Here is a 15,554-nt window from a genome sequence, read left to right on the forward strand (position 1 = left end):
GCACTGATCTGGACACGAGGTACAGGGGTGGGCTGGGGTTGGGGTGGGGGATGGAGAGGGATCGGGGTAAGGGGTAACTCTGTTTTCTACGATTGTTTGTTTTATCAAAAAATGCTAATGAAAACCAAAGTTAAAAAAAAAGAAGGGACAGGACACTTGTTACTTCTGGACTGGACCTTTGACAAAAGGCTTCCTTTGGACCAACCTACTGTAGCATTTTGCCTTTAGAAGGGGTGAAATCCCTGTACTCTGTTGATTCGTGTTTGGACTTCAAGACACAAAGGATTCACCTGGAATGCTGTTGGGGATGGTCTATTTCAAAGTCCCCTTCCAGAGATACGAAGGCAGGCGTTTCCAAGGAAGAAGAAAGCGCTTCTTCCTACCCACCTGAATGACATTTTGGGGTGACGCTGCTGTGCACTCAGGCCTCACTGCCTGAGCACTGGAACCAGGATTCTGATCACTGGAAGTGAATGACCCTCCCCCCCCCCCCTTGCAGGTGCTAGACACACTTCTTGGATTGGACATGCCGAACAAAGGGCTCACTTGGTCACTGGAGACCTTAGACTGGGCCTCCCAGCCACTCAGAAGCAGATCAGAACCCTCTATATGATATGGCATTTATAACGCACCTGTACACAGTGTTTCGAGGCACGACAAGACAAGGAGGGGGGGGAAACTAGGGAGGACCAAATAACGATCTTACTAGGCAATGTGTCATTCAGATCGGGGAAGTGGGAAGAGGAGAAGTGCCAGGGAGGAGGGCAAGGAGGAAGTGCAGTTAACTCACAAGTGCAGCCAGCGGGTGGCTCATACGTGCAGAGAGAAGGGAATGTAGGGTTGCAGATACAGACCCTTAAGTGTGAGGAGCCCGGAGGCAGTGCGAGGGCAAATGAACATACAGGAGCTGGGTCCGAGTTCAGAGGGTGACCAGGTGACCAGTGCGAGGCCCCAGCCGAGGAGATAGATGTGCCCCAAACTCTCTCCTTGGAGAGCCTGACCCTCAGAGAGTTGGAGGTGGATGAGCGGAGAGCTCAAGAAGGAAGATGTTTTGGAAGAGAAAGTTGGAGGTACAGCAGGCCCAGGCCCCAGAAAACCTTGTGGTTAATGCAGAGGGTCTTGAAGTTGATCCATGCATCCAGAGGAAGCCAGTTAAGAGATTTCAGAGCTGGAGAGATACGATCCCTGCGCTTGAGGCCAAGGACAAGTCTCGCAGTACTGTTCTGGATGTTGCAAAGGTCAAAGAGTAGAGGCAGGAAGATTTAGAAAGAGGCTGTTGCAATAGTCCAGCCTAGAGAGGACCACTCTGGAGGCAGTGAGCTTCTGCGGGAAAGTGAGAAAAGGAAGAATACCTCTGAGGAGGTGCAGTTGATAGTTTGACTTCTTAGGAGATGTCAGAAATGTGAGGAGAGAAGAGAGTGTGGAGTCGAAGATGACACCAAGGTTTAGTCTCACAGGAAGAGGAAGAGGAAAGGAGGAAGCAGGTGTCCAAATGAGGAGGATCTCAGTGGTACTGGCATTAAGGCAGAGATCATTGGTGGCACACCATTCCTGGACGGTATCACTACATATCATCCCCACCAAAAATATCGCCAGATATATATGGTCGTCTGCAACACCCATAGGCGATATTTTTGGGAGGGTGTTCATTTTTGGGGTTTTTGGGAGCGGGGATTGCATGGGTGTCCCACACTCCTTTAATAATAATGTGGAGGTTGCGGGGACACGTACCTGTACCTTATTAACATGCATAACTAGAGATATGTTGGGACTCTTTCGTTCATTGTGAACTTTGTCTTAAGTAATTGAAGAGGTAATTAAAGTCATGTCATAAAAATGGATACCGTGATGTAGTGAATGACCCCAATTTATTTGATGGTCTATACTCGGGTATCCTATGCAGAAATTGGATTAACAGCGATATCTGCAGTAGAACTGAAGTCTACCCGTGAATCATCAAGGACCTCCCTAGGCAGAGAAGACACCGACAGTGGAGGGTAAGAGACCTACCACATCAGGCAATAAATAGAAACAAGGTGTAGCTATAACATTTCTCACCAATGTGCCTTCTCTCTCTTTTTCCCTCCCTCCCCTCCCCTCCCCGTTCTGTATTTATACAGTTTGGTTCAGAAAAGAAGCTACATTCAGCCTCAAAATTCCAACAGCAATACAATTGGTTAAGCTGTTGCAGCCCTGATGAAAGTGGTGTTTCACCACTGAAATCGGTCGGCTTACCATAATACTGCATCGGCACACCTGAATGCAATATGTCAGAGTATGGTGTGATCTACGTTAAAGAAGCTAAGGATTGATCTAGGATCATCACGGTGCATCATATACACAGAAACTTCGTTAGACTATCAACATCAAGAAAAAATGAAAAAACAAAATGAAAAATAAGCAGACGTGAGGACTGTAGGTCCTAGTTATACCAAGTATTCCCACCTCCCAGAAGACATATCCATCAAGGATGAGTGGGTGTCTTTTTAAACTAAAAAACCTGCCCTCAAATGAAACTGAATAAAAAATTTTGAAACTAAATGTTATTTCGTTTTGAGGCCAGCCTTTTATGACCGAACAATAGAAGTTTTCCTATAAACGCTGTTTTCACGAAATCATTATGAATAAAATTGCCCAAATCCCTTTGTGAAGACACATTATTAAAGGGAAGATTTGGGTCCTGACCACCCTTACGGTCCAGTACGTGAATACCAGGCCTTGCAAGTGCCCCATAGTGACCAACGACATATTTACCAGTGCTTTCTGTAAAATGTTGCATGTCATCATAAGCACACTTCAAATGGGGCCCAAAGACCAGTTATGCACAAAAACATATTTGCCATTTACTGCTAAGTTTGTTTGCAGTTAATGTCAAAAAGTTTCCAAAATCTGCATACTAAGTGTAATTCTCTGATTATTGCCATCACTCAGATATGGAAAGTGGCTAAAGAACGCCTACGCAAATGTGAAGAAGAGGTCAAACTACTTATGAGTCTTGAGAATGTTGATGCCTAGGCTCTTGTATCTGGAATTTCTGTATCTGCAATATGCCTAAATGTTATTGTATATAGTATTTTTATATCTAATCTCTAACTGTTGCTGAATTTACCATCTATGTCAATTATGCGGTTATGTTATTATGCTTCTTTTTGTGAAAAGTTATTTTCTTTTGAACTACAACACAATAAAAAAATAATTTAAAAAATCTGCATACTCGACAGAAATGTCGAGTACCACTTGCCAATGTGAATGGGAGTGTACATTTTGCGGGCCCTGCGTGGACTAGGACTGATGCGAGAGACTAGGACAAGGCCAGGACTAGGATGAAAGACTAGCTCTTGGACTCCAAAAACGACAGCACTCTGCAGTTTCTTTTCCCTAAGGTAAACATGCTGCAGGAATGAGGCCTGCTGAGTGGCAGGGCACAAACAGTCAATGCAAGCCTTCAGCACCAAATATTCTGCTGCTCAACAACGGTTTCTCGGGAAAGGAAACTATCAAATCGCCCAGGTAGCAGTGCTTTCCGAGGGGGTGAAAGGACCATGCGACTTTCCCAGCCCTTCTATAGATAAAGCACACACGTGATGAGCAACATGTCACCAGTTGTGACATGCATCCGGCTTCAAGTGATGCTGGTGTTCATGGCATTCGCCATTGATGGGGTCGAGCATCCACTTGGCAAAGCCGCACAGTAACTAAGCAGTACGTGTGTACGTGTGTTGGACGTTGAACCCTTTACGCATCCACACACTTTCGGGGTTCATTTGTGGGTGTGCGAAAGGGAGCTTATATGTATGGGAGAATACGTACATGTGTTTTGTAAGAGAATTCGAGTATCCATTTGTAAAAGAGCTCCTGCAAGAAAGCAAGTGGGCCTCCCATTCTGAAAGGGAGGGAGTGTGTGCGTGCATGTACACGTGTGTTGTGTGAAGCCTTTTGTCCCACTATCTCTCAACTTTCTGTAACAATGAGACATTACAAAAAAACAGCAGAATGTGGGGATCTCTATGTGACTGCATACAGTAAATGCCACTTGCCAGAAGGGGGGCGCCTCGCTGGCTCAGGTATTTCCACAAGCTCGGACAGCTCCTTCGAGCTGGTTATCAGCGCTGCTTTTCGTCGCACCACCTCGGGGAAGTCCACCTCACACACCACAGCATTTCTAAGGACACCATCGGATTTCAGACGGAAATATAAAGAATCGAAGCCAGCGCCCAGAGACAAAACCTGCAAAGACAGGAAGGCAGCAGTAAGAACAGCATTGGGTAAGAAGTTACAGAATGAGAGAACGCAGCATGAGGTCAGGGGTCATCACTCTAGCAAATTAGAGCCCACCATGAAACCAGATCGGAGATACCTTCAACCAACTTGTCTGTGCTCGTTTTAGAAGGCTGTATCCTCAGGCATCAGTGCCCATGCTGTGCTTGCCTTATTCATATGTCCAATAAGTTCAGCGCATTACAAAGACCGCCAAGAACACAGGAGGTAGAACTATAAAATAGTGACTTGTTTCAGCTTTGCAGCAGTTCAAAAACATGGGCAACACGTAGGCAGCCGTTCCTTTACAAGTTCCACAAACGCCTGCTAGGTAGTGTTGGAAGACAACATTAGTACAAAGATTTCTGTTCATTGCTGTGCATGTGGTATGCTATGTCTAACGTTACGGCCTTTCATAATTATTGCTTTTCAGCTCTGCCCACATGTCACAGGCCTGTGGCTCTGGCTCTGCATGGAGTTATGTGTAAGGATCTAAAGAACCCGGACCTAAGCAGAGCAAGTGTGTCAGAAAGCAGGACTGCTGCTGGAGGAGGGGGGGGGGCTCACACCCTGCCAACCAGGGTGAGGCAAAGAAAGGGCAAAGCAATGGAAAGTGCGAAAGGGAGAGAAGCAATGGCAGGAGAGGTGAATGGAAAGAGAATGGCGAAGGAGAGATGGAAAATGAGAAAGAGCGTGACAGGGAAGACGGCGAGCGACAGAAGGTGGCAAAGGGAGATGGAGGGAATGATGACACAGCCAGTGGAAGAATAACGTAAAGAAAGGGAAACTGTGAGGAGAGGGAGGGGAACTATGGGGAGAGAGGGGGAGGAAAAACGATGGGGGACAGAGGGCAGAAACGATGCATACACATAGACGTGGCCACAAACTCATTCTGTGGTTTACTGGAAACTGGCAATGATGTGCAAAATAGCACTATGCAGATGTTCCTAGACCCCAAGACATACCTGGGAAATTGAAAGATGTCGCAAAACTTGCTCTGTATAGTGTTTCCATGCATGCGTCACTAGGTTCTTGCCCCAGTCTCTAGAAGTTGAGTTTAAAGTGCATTTCCCAATGGATTTAGAACACAGTAACCAGTGGATTCTTCTTTAGTAACATTCTCAAATACTCAAAGTTAATGTCGCTGTTACATGTTTGTAAGGCAGCAGTCGGCCCTCGGAGCCAAACGTAGGTCCTAGTAGCTGTTGGCATCAAGCTCACCCGGCTCTACTATGCTAGAAGCAGGAGCTAAATAGCTCCCAGCGATGCCTCAATTTCCAACTTGGTTACAACATCTCCTATTGCATTGCATTTAAATAATTGAGTTTGGAAACGTATAGTCTGCGTACATAGTGTCAATAAGTCACCTGACAGCATAAAAATGCTGTCAGTTTTTATTATAAAACATACAAAAAGGCAATTGGGCTCAGAGTCTTGGGTTGGTCCCCCTTCACTTCCCTTCAACCTTGAAGTGGGCTCCAACCTCCCTAACACAGGCTCCCTGCTCCAAAAAGACTTGGCAGAAAATGTGCTCACTATAGTCGTTACCTCTAGTGTCGAGGCTGACACTAATCTTGAGAGGCCTAAAGGCTGCTGCCTCATCTCCCTCTCCCCCCCCCTCCCTTCAGGGACTTCATAAGTGACCCAAACTGGGGTCTTTATGTCATCGTGCTCAATCTATCACAGCACTACTCTCTACCTTTCAACGTTCTCTAGCCACTTTCCGGCTCCTGGCCTTATTTATTGCTGCGCCGACTTCTCCCGTCCCCACTATCCAACTCCCTCTTGATCCTACTCCTCCTTTCTAATCTCCCTCTTCCTCCTGGTCTTATCGCCATCCCTCCTCTCCCTCTGCCGCCCATGCCTCAGGTCTCCTAATCTTCCTCTCACATCCACATATTCAACAAAATGGGTACCACCATCTCCTCGTTCCCAACACCTTTCCTCCACACCCTCCAAACACGCCAACACTCGCATCCAAGTTCTCCTCCACCTGCTGCACTCTACTCTCGTCTCTTGTCCCTTCTTTGCCTCCTCCAACCTCACCCAAAAACCTTTGGCAGCAAACAAACTCTACTGGGTTTATACAGCTCTCCCCTTCCGGTCTATAAAATTCCTTGCGCCCGTCGGGTGCGAGCCAGCATTTTCCCACGAACCCTATTAAATTGGAAAATCGCATCTCCCAGAAACGCTGCTTTCCCACCTTCTACCTGAAAACTCTCACCATTCTTCTCCTCATCCTTTTGATTATTCTTTTAGAAACACTCCATCTGTCCTGACAAAACATTACCGAACCCAAAATCCTCTGTATTCATTTCACAATCCCCGTTATTCCTGAGTACCTCACAAACCACAACAATACTGTTCCTCTGAATATCAACGTCTAAACTCCAGGTCAAATGTAACCTACCTTCAGAGATCTCCACAAACCCCAATACGAAGGTCTTTATTCCATGTAACACCTCGTTCCATTCTGCCCGTAAGACATTCTACCGCTCCCCTTTTCCAACACGAACATTCTTTCACACCACAACAGACAATGGACTAATCCCAGAACCGTTTACTTGACACATCCCAACCCCAGCGTCAGGCAATTAACCTAACTCATACATCCCCGACAGCGCTTTCCTTTCCCCATAGGGATAAAAGGTGGAGTCAGAAAACACAGTACGAGGAAGGAGAGTACAACACACAGCACGAAGAGATGGCTACCACACGGCAGTTCAAAAGAAGGAGAAAGACGGCAGGAAGCGAGAGGGTGGCGAGGAGGGAAGTGACCTTGCCCTTTTCGTCCCAGGCCTGCTGAGCCTTCATGGAAGAGAGCCTAAGACTGCAAACAAAAGGACAAGTGTTCTGCAACAGACGTCAAAAGGTACACAGGCCAAACCTATGCCGATAAACTGCAGCGAGGGAAGCTCCCGCGCCCATGGTACCGGCCTTGAATCCAGAAAGGCAACAGCCAAGCGTTTTGAGACAGCCGGTGAGTCGAGGGGAAAACTGATAAGAACCAGGCTTTCATGAGTGAGAATCGCAAAGTGGCTAGTTTTTAACCAAAGCTGAGGATCTTGGAATGAACGGTTAAAAGTGGGAAGGGGAGACCAGCTGCAGAGGGAAAGCAGCACCACGTGGGTGCTAACTCGGGAGACTATGGTCGAGCCCCATATGTGATAACATACAAGTGCCAGAAGGCCTTATGAAGGCCCGCAAAGTAGGTCAAAGTGGTCAGAGGGTCAAGCAAAATCCCTGAACAATCGGAAGACTATTCTACAAACCCTGTGAAAGAAGGGAAGTGAATCCCACAATGAAATTGAGACACCAAGAGAATAGAATCCCATTAAAGCAAGAGGGGTCCGAGCCGACCGAGGGATATCCAGCCGTGAAGTTATCACCCAAAAGTCACTAGAAACTGTGATATATTTTGGGATGCAGGACCCCGAGTGAAATAGTCACCCTACGTCAAAACTGATGAACAATTGAGAAGGGTCAAAGGGGGACCCAGGGGTGAACGCATCACCCAGAGAACTTTGAGAAAAGAACTATCATTTGTTAAAAGGAACTTTTGTTCTGTTATTGGAACACAACGGCCCCGAAGGAGAGAGACTTTAGGAAACGAGACATGGCCATCGGCTGTTCTGAGAATAACCATCGGAACTGTATTCTCGTGCCGGAGAGACCAGACACTGTACTATGCTCTAAGATCCCACCTTACCGTGTGTCCAAAACGTGGGGAAGGGAGGTCCAGGCTACCGCATCCTGACACATTATTTGAGAACACTCCTTTCTTTCCTTGAGAACTATCCCACACCCCTTTTTGTATTCGTTGTGAGGTTTGGCAATTACTTGTTGTCAACATGAGTTTCACACAGAGGATGCTCACAAAGACAAAAGCCAGAATCAGCCCTGCACCAGAAGGTGAAGTAGGACTTTGGGATCCCTAAAACGCAACCCCCCGCCTACCCCAGACTCCCTTGTCCCCCAAATGCTATCAGTGATACCCCCCCCCCCCCATTTACTTCTCAATGCCTCCTAATACAGTTGCAGGTCACATTTCTCTTTTACATTTAAGGACTCCATCTACCAGCATAAAACAGCGAGCAGCCAAGAAAATCCAGTCCAGGAACAAAAACTAGAAAACCTGAAATTCAGCAATTCATCCAGACTGCAAACTGGCACCACTACCCAATAGTGAGCAGGACCACAGAAATGCAGAAATCTCACCACCAAAGCAGAAAAACGAATTTCCAGCCGACATCACACAACAGCAGGAGACGGTTTGCAAAGCTGTGCTGGTAACGGCCTGGGGGCTGAGAAGTTGTTAAAGCCTCACCTGGGTTCTGGTCGAATAAATACAGGCACCGATTGGTGCAGAGTGTCAGGTGTGGGATGCAGGCAAAGGGAAGGGGGGGGCAGAAGCACCAGCTACACACAATAAAAGCAGAGATAGTGTGGGAGATAGGCGTAGGGAAGTGGAGTAGCAGTAGCTTGTGTGATAGGGAGTGATTGCTAGGAGTTTGGCTAGTAGAGAATGTGGGTGGAGTCAGAAGGAGGAGAGTAGCAAGGAGATAGCAATGCTTGAACATAGAACAGCACAAACATACACCACCCTTTAAAACGAACCATCCGATTAGCTTAAGCATAGTGGGAGCGATCAGAAGCACTAACATGGGGAGAAGGACCCCTGGGCTAGGGAGGAGGGTCTACGAGAGAGGGAGAGGGACGGCCCTAGCACCTCCTCCCAAATGCTTTTGCAACCAGTCCATCCCACTGAACGTTCTGCCTGTTTTAATCTGAAAAGTCTATTCACTGAACAGCCAATCCACCTTTTGCTGTGATTTTAATAAAAGTCTTAAACTTTCAGCAAGACTCTGAATTGTTCAGACAATTGTGTTACAACAGTCATAGACCCCCTTTACGCCGACCCCTCTCATTGAATGCAATAGTGGACAAACCAACAGCAACAAAACAAGATGCCACAAAAGTGTAATTTCATTCGGATGCCATCAAAGCAATACCCCTGACAGCATTGACAAAAATGCTGCACAGCACACAGAAAACAAGGGCCAGTTATTTAATTAAAAATAAAAATCGAGAGACCACTAGGGGGCGCGGGACAAGATGGCTGCTTGAGTTCACAGCTCCCGCTCCCTCCAGGACTCTAGAGAGGAGATCGAGCATCCATACCCATAGGCAACTCAAGTGGTGTCGACCGCTCAAAACGGGAACGACTGGGGCACCCGTATGCGTGAAGACAGCATCAGACACTTGTGAAAAGAGCAGTAACATGGAGGGGCCTTCTCCCTACGGTGTTGTAGTGCCAGGGCCGCATTCGGCAGTGGACACAGCCGGGCGTAATACAGCCGTCACACGTGGAGACAAGCCGAGGTGCAGCAAAGGCACACTGAGATGGTTGTCACTGGGCGACGGAGGAGGCCCCCGCCCCGAATCGCACGCTTTTTGCAGCACACCCAACAACGGTGCCGGAGGTGGACCCCAGCCGGAGCGGCTGTCAGCAGAATCCCCGCCGGATGATCCAGGCAGATGTGCGCAGCACCATGAGCAGCTACCATCCGCGGAAAGGTGGAGCGAGGCATCAGCAGAGGGACAACCGCCTGCGCGTATAACCCCGCGACGAACCCCCACAGCAAAGGCGGAACGACCGAAGGGTCCACGTCCACAGCTGGCGGGACGTGCTCCCCCACACCCTGACCGCAGGGAGAACCCGCGGCAGCAAGGAGAAAGCCAGGTGAGAGAGGCCTGAGAGATAACAGGAGGCGAATAAGCAGCAGGGATTCTCCCCGCACATACCCATCGCCGAGAGGGGGAATGCAGTGCGAGGGCGGAGGACATACGCGCGGGAGACCGCATCCCGAGCCCCAAGGCTGCGCAGCGTACCCCCATCCAGCAACAACAGAGCCGATAGCATGCCCGTGGAGAGACCTGCAAGGCACACCACGACCAACTGGCAGGGGAGCGCTGGGCGAAGGATCGACAACAGTGCAGGCACACTGACATTGGTAGAGGGAAGCCATCTTGGAAGTGTAGCCGCATGTGGAGTGAGAAAAGCGGGCGCCAACGTATATAGAAAGTTAGGTGCCAAGAACCCTTCCCCTATCACACAAGTAATATGCGACGCAGCTGGAGCTAAAGAGAGATGAGGAGAAAGCGCTGAGGAACTGTGACCACCGTTATCAGTGCACGAGCAGGGGAACTGGGTGCAGGAGAAGTGAACTGGTGCCACGCCATTGCAAGGTGCGGACGCAGCCAACTGACTGACTCTGATCCCTAACCTCACGCCCAGAGACGATAAATTGCTGACACTGTCAGATGGTGCAAGGAAGGACTGCTGCGCATTGACCGATCTAACAAACACCCTGCAAACATCCTTTGCCTCTGCACCATTGTGTGGCATGTGTCTGTGAGGGTAAACTAAGAGGACGCATCCTGAGACCCCTGGAGGCAAGTTAGCAAAAGGGGACACTGTTAAGCAACTTTTGTATGCAGTACCCTTTGGTACCACTACACACAACTAGGACTACAGGTGTAAGCAAACCAACTATAAGTCTGTACTACACAGTTTGGTAGCGGAGCTTAGCAGCCAGGCTCATCTTAAGAGAGGAATGTGAGCAGTAATGATGTTACACAGAGGTCTACAATCGTGAGTGTTCAAGTAAACTCTTACACTTAAGGTTTCTTTGATAAATACTTATTAATTTATTTATCTGTCAGTTATAAAACATTCATTAGAAGGAGGCAATATAATCACATACAAATATACTTCAATACTATTTCTGAATACTTTTCAAGATGAGTAAAAAGGCAAAGTTTATTAGAACACGAAAGGTTACAATCATTCTTAGACAGTGCATTTACTTTGAGTTCACCAGAAGTGTCAATTCAATTCAATAGACTAGGCCAAAGTCAATGGGCTAAAGTCTTGGATAGGATAAAAGCGGTTCTGGTAAGTAAACGGTAAAGTCTCTGCACAAGTTCTCAGAAGTAGTTTGTAAAAAGAAGAATCATATGTTGGGTCACAAGCTGATTAGGTCTGCGAGTTGCAAAAGTATCGAGCACTTTCACCGCGAGAGGCAAGTACTCTCAGTCTCGTTTCACAGTACCTTATGGCAGTGTTGCTGGGGACCCTTAGGGCCCTCCTTTAAGATTCCTTCACTATAACCTCTATTAACCACAGTCTCTCTCCCAAAATTCTATAGACAGAGATTGGCACAAACCACCTTCAGTGGAGTGCCAAAGGGATACCTAGTATCCCCCTTCTCTCTACTCCTGTGACTTTTCGGTTACATAGACAATCTCCTGGTTATGGCTGGTGGCAGTGGACGTGATCAACTACTGCGTAATTTTTATACCGCAGGCTATGTCCATAGCCTCAGTAGTGCACAAAAGGAGCACCCAAGTACCAACTTGGGGCCTCCCTTCTTTTATCGCCATTACTAGGACGGTTGTTCTTGGTTGGTCCTTCTACCATTCTGGGAGGGGGTGGTCAGTGTGTGTTTTGCCTTTAACAGGAACCCTTGGGTTTCCCCGCCTAGGCTCCTAAAGTGTCTGGGCAGGCAGGAAGTGGGACAAAAGTCTTCCACCCCCCCTGTCCTTTGTTTGCCAGAGTGCCTGAATAGGACCACCTCCCACAGGGGGTCTGACTGTCCTTATTGGACAGCCAAACGCCCCTTTCTGTAAAATGCTGAGAGAGATTGCAGAGGAGTGTGTGCTGGAACTGTATAAAAGGTGAGGCTTCTGGATTGAAAAGCTAGTCGACTACTCAAAACTGAAATAACGGAAGAAGACGACAACGAGAGACGCCGGCTGTCCCTTTGCAAAACTGAAGCGGCCACTGCCGTTGTGACCCTGTTTTATATGCGACAGAGGAGTTTTGAAGAGGACAACTCTTTCCCTTTGGGTGGTGGAAACAACCAGTCCCAAGACAAACTTTGACTTGAGCCATCTCCCGAGGTCCTAGGAGTTTCCATAGCTGCAGTACCCCAATACAAGGAGACCTGCTGCCCATTTCAAGTGCATCGTCGTGGAAAGTCCGAATCCGTCCAACTCTTTGCTGAACCTGTAAGAACCCTTCAGAGATCCTATCCAACTTGCCCAAACTTCCTCACCAGAGTGCACGAATGCAGGAAACGAAGAAAATTGACTGGACGATCCATATCCTTTGTCTGTGCTGCAGAAAAGGCACCAAAACCGCAGAGTGAACCAAGAAGTTGCTGAAAGTCATGGCACAGGTCCTCCCTCGAGACTGCTACAGAGAGATCCTGTCCATTGCCTGCCTTCGGTCGCCAGACCAAGGAATCCAGAGGTCTGGTGCAGAGCTGCAACATCGTGGAGCATCCAGCATGAACATTTTCTTTTAACCTAAGGTACTGTGAAGAAAAGGGTATTGCTTACCCAATTCCAAGAAGTCGCTCAAGAGCGTGGAGTGCATCTAGAGGTGTCCAGGGTCACCTCCTCTTACCTCCGACTAAACCAGCTGCTTGTGTCCCTTCATCGAGTTCTTTTACAGGCCTCTCATGTTAGTTGTTAACTTGGTGCTTCTATAACAATAGAGACTGGACGAAGTCCTCCGGAACTCTCTGTATTCTGCTGCCTGTCAAGGCGTTGGGCCCTCTTTGAACTGCCTTTAGCTAGGGATGCATTTTTGGACTTGAAAGACTTACTGTATGAAGAAACCCTCTCTAGAATCTTGAACCAGGCTAATACATTTTCCTCCCTTAAAGTGACTTTACTATATGTGTTTGCAGAGTAGATTTATCGTATGAACTGTTAGAAACCACAGGTGCACGTAATAACAGATAATACATTTCCTTTTCCCTTTCTAACGTTGCTACAAAATGTAACCGCAAACAAACACAAAAGTGAAAGTGTCCTTTGAAGTGTATTCCGAAGTATCCTGAAGTGTTCTAGTGTAAACGTCTAATGTATTTAAAGTGATTCTGGTGGATATATAATAAATATTTATCTTCTATATAAATATATGTCGAAGTGCTTCGTTGTTGTGCCGGTCTAGCTAAGATTCAGTGTAGTTACCTACAGCTCACATCTTCCTCTTAAGATAAGCCTGACTGCTCTGCCACACTACCAAGGGGTTGCCAGCCATTTCGTCGAAAAAAATTGGTCGACCAGACAAATGGTCGAACCAATTTGGTCGAAAACCAAATGGTCGAATTTTTTTATTTTTTTATTTTAACCCTTTTTTTTTTTTTGGGGGGGGGTCCCCCCCCAACCCCCTTTTTTTCTCTAAAAAACCCTTTTTTAACTAAACGAAAACCCGAAAAATAAATATATAAATAAAAAAAAAAATTCGACCATTTGGTTTTCGACCAAATTGCATCGACCAAATTGCAGTCGACCAGTTTTTTTTCGACGAGTTGACTGGACACCTACCAAGGTCCTCAGTTAATACAGACTGATACTAAGAGTTGGAGATCTACAAACCAATGGGATAGTTTACATACGTCTTACTACCAGTAAGACTATAGGAAAACTCCCGTAACAGTAAGGATGTTAAACAAAAGAGCGCCCTCCGTTCTTTGTCCAAAACCCTAAACTGACCCTTACTGTCAGGATCTTGATAAAACTCCCCCTTCTCCTCACCTGAATCCTTGGAAGTGCTGTCCTTAAGTGCCGCTTCAGACTTCTTTAGATCCTTCTTCTTTTTCTTGGGTTTGTTATCCTTGAGTTTCAGACCTCTTCGTTCGTGTAGATAAGGTCTGGCCCCTCCAGAGGCCACCGTGACAGAGATGAGAATCTGCCTTAGGGGCCCCCCAGGGGGCCAGCCTCGCCCCAGGGAAAAAGCCGGAAGGCAGAAAAAACCTTGGATCTGACGCGTTTCAGATGTAATGAAATGTAGTATCCAAAGACCAATGTCCAGCAAGAATAACTGTCCAACGAGATGAGAAGGGCTCAATAATAATGAGGAATCCGGGACAGAAAGAAAGAAGAATAATCAGGAGAATGGGAACTAGACCAGTATTAGCCAAGCAGGAACGGACAGGCGCCGTGTGCAGAATGGTAAGGAAAGTAAAATACCCAAAGCTGCTCGTATGCGAGGAAGGAGGAAGCAACAGAGCTAAACAGCAAGGCGCCGTGAATGGATAAATATAGCAATGAAAGTAAGAGTAGCGAGAGCTGCTCGCGTGCAGATGAAGGCAGCAGAGTTTAAAAGAGTTTAAAAAGCAAGGCGCCGTGAAAGTAAGTGTTGAAACGAAAACCAAGGATAGCGAGTGCTGCTAGCAGCAGATGAAAGCAGCAGAGTTTAAACGGCAAAGCGCCGTGAAAGTAAAGAGAAAAATAGAAAACAAAAGATAACGTAGAAGGAAAAATACGTAACCGGGAACAGGAATAAATCGAACACAAGAGAGTTTCACAAGAGTGGATACGAGAGTACGGAGCGTAGTAACATGAGGGTAAACAGATACAACGCACTGGCTGAGGGGGAAGAGCCGGAAGTTATAGGACAAGCCGCCATGTTAGATGAGGACTAGAGCGCCACTAATAGCCGGTCAGTACCTCCAGTAGTTCCATAGTCTCCACCCGCCAGTCCTGACACTTACGCATTACGAAGGAATAAAGTTCCACCAAGAAAGGGGTCTTTCCTGCCCCTAGATTACTTCTGGCAATTTGAATGTCACTCATCACAGTTCAAGAAGAAAGACTCTTCCCTGGAGTCTCCTTAAAATACACAGTTCTCTTGAATATTCAGTTTCTCACTCCGTATCACAATTAACTTTAGAAGGGGTATGGTGCTTTGCCTTTCCTTTGACTGTTCCCCTTTTTAACCCTGGTGTACTCTCTTGCCAGTGTATTGTGACTGTATTGCTAATCCTTAAAAAGGGGTATAGGTATTCCCTTTTTGTATTCGTTATCACTGTTTCAGGTTTATTCTTTTCTTACTCCTGGATTACTCTCCTGCCAGAATATTACAATTCTGTTTCTTGGGTGCGGGTCCCAAACTTGCACAGTGCCTGGTTCACCATCCTGCCAGGGCATTTTCGTTCTCCACTCCCTCTCTCTTTCATCCAAGAAATAATGCTTTTCCAGTATTGGGTCACTGACCCTTTCTTAATACTGTTTGTATTAGCTCCTCCAATTACTTTAATTGGGCTTTCTCGTGCTGTTAATGATATGCGACACTTGAGCTCAAGCGCTCCAGGAACCAGTTTTCTCTCTCGGGGCAGCTCTGGCGTTCATCACGTCCTTCTGCCTTCTTCAGTTTGCTTACTGGGGGTTTATGTCCCGTTAGCCGTTGGCTCTCACTTTTACCTTCATTTGCTTCCGGC

The 15,554-nt window shown here is 47.0% G+C and overlaps 1 protein-coding gene across 4 annotated transcripts in view; it reads right to left on the reverse strand.

The window, feature by feature from the left end:
• The window catches only part of LCMT2 (leucine carboxyl methyltransferase 2), a 164,290-nt gene that overhangs the window by 128,020 nt on the left and 20,716 nt on the right, over window positions 1-15,554 (reverse strand). For all 4 annotated transcript variants that reach the window (XM_069640559.1, XM_069640562.1, XM_069640560.1 and 1 more), the window contains exon 4: window positions 4,038-4,227. In XM_069640559.1, coding sequence (XP_069496660.1) covers window positions 4,038-4,227 — 190 coding nt within the window. The remainder of the gene's footprint in view (window positions 1-4,037; window positions 4,228-15,554) is intronic.

This window comes from Ambystoma mexicanum, chromosome 7q, assembly GCF_040938575.1.
Source record: "Ambystoma mexicanum isolate Mex_15411 chromosome 7q, UKY_AmexF1_1, whole genome shotgun sequence".
In the NCBI taxonomy this organism is placed as follows: Eukaryota; Metazoa; Chordata; class Amphibia; order Caudata; family Ambystomatidae; genus Ambystoma; species Ambystoma mexicanum.